General features: G+C 57.0%; 1 protein-coding gene across 1 annotated transcript in view; it reads left to right on the plus strand.

Annotated features, from left to right (window-relative positions):
- The window catches only part of LOC104278007 (dexamethasone-induced Ras-related protein 1-like), a 1,183-nt gene that overhangs the window by 278 nt on the left and 338 nt on the right, over positions 1-567 (plus strand). The window contains 2 exon segments of the mRNA XM_009874841.1: positions 78-154; positions 259-544. Of these exon segments, the coding sequence (XP_009873143.1) occupies positions 78-154; positions 259-544 (363 nt within the window).

Genomic DNA, 567 nt, shown 5'->3' on the forward strand with positions numbered 1-567 from the left:
CAGGTACTTGGCTGGGGAGCGCCAGGAGGAAGGGGGGGATTCCCTTGCCAGATTTGAGGTGTTCTTGCCCGGCTCAGGATGTTTCACCAGTTCCAGGAGGAGGGAAGTGGGATTTTGTGTGTACATGGGGTGCACGGGAGGATGGGGGACCCAGGTGCTGCCCCATCCTTCCCTCCCCAGGTCTCTAAATTGCTTAGGCAGTTGGTCTCAGCATGTTCCCATCGCTGCAGCCATCTCAAGTTCCCTCTTTGTCCCCAGGAGACGTGTTCATCCTTGTCTTCAGCCTGGACAACCGGGACTCCTTTGAGGAGGTGCAGCGCCTGAAGCAACAAATCCTGGAGACCAAGTCGTGCCTGAAGAACAAAACTAAGGAGAACATAGAAGTGCCCCTGGTCATCTGCGGCAACAAGGGCGACAGAGACTTTTACCGGGAGGTGCAACCCCGGGAGATCGAGCAGCTGGTGGGAGGGGACCCCAAAAAATGTGCCTACTTCGAGATCTCGGCCAAGAAGAACAGCAGCCTGGACCAGATGTTCCAGGCACTCTTCGCCATGGCCAAGCTGCCCA

This window comes from Apaloderma vittatum, unplaced genomic scaffold, assembly GCF_000703405.1.
Source record: "Apaloderma vittatum isolate BGI_N311 unplaced genomic scaffold, ASM70340v1 scaffold22788, whole genome shotgun sequence".
NCBI classification, from domain to species: Eukaryota; Metazoa; Chordata; class Aves; order Trogoniformes; family Trogonidae; genus Apaloderma; species Apaloderma vittatum.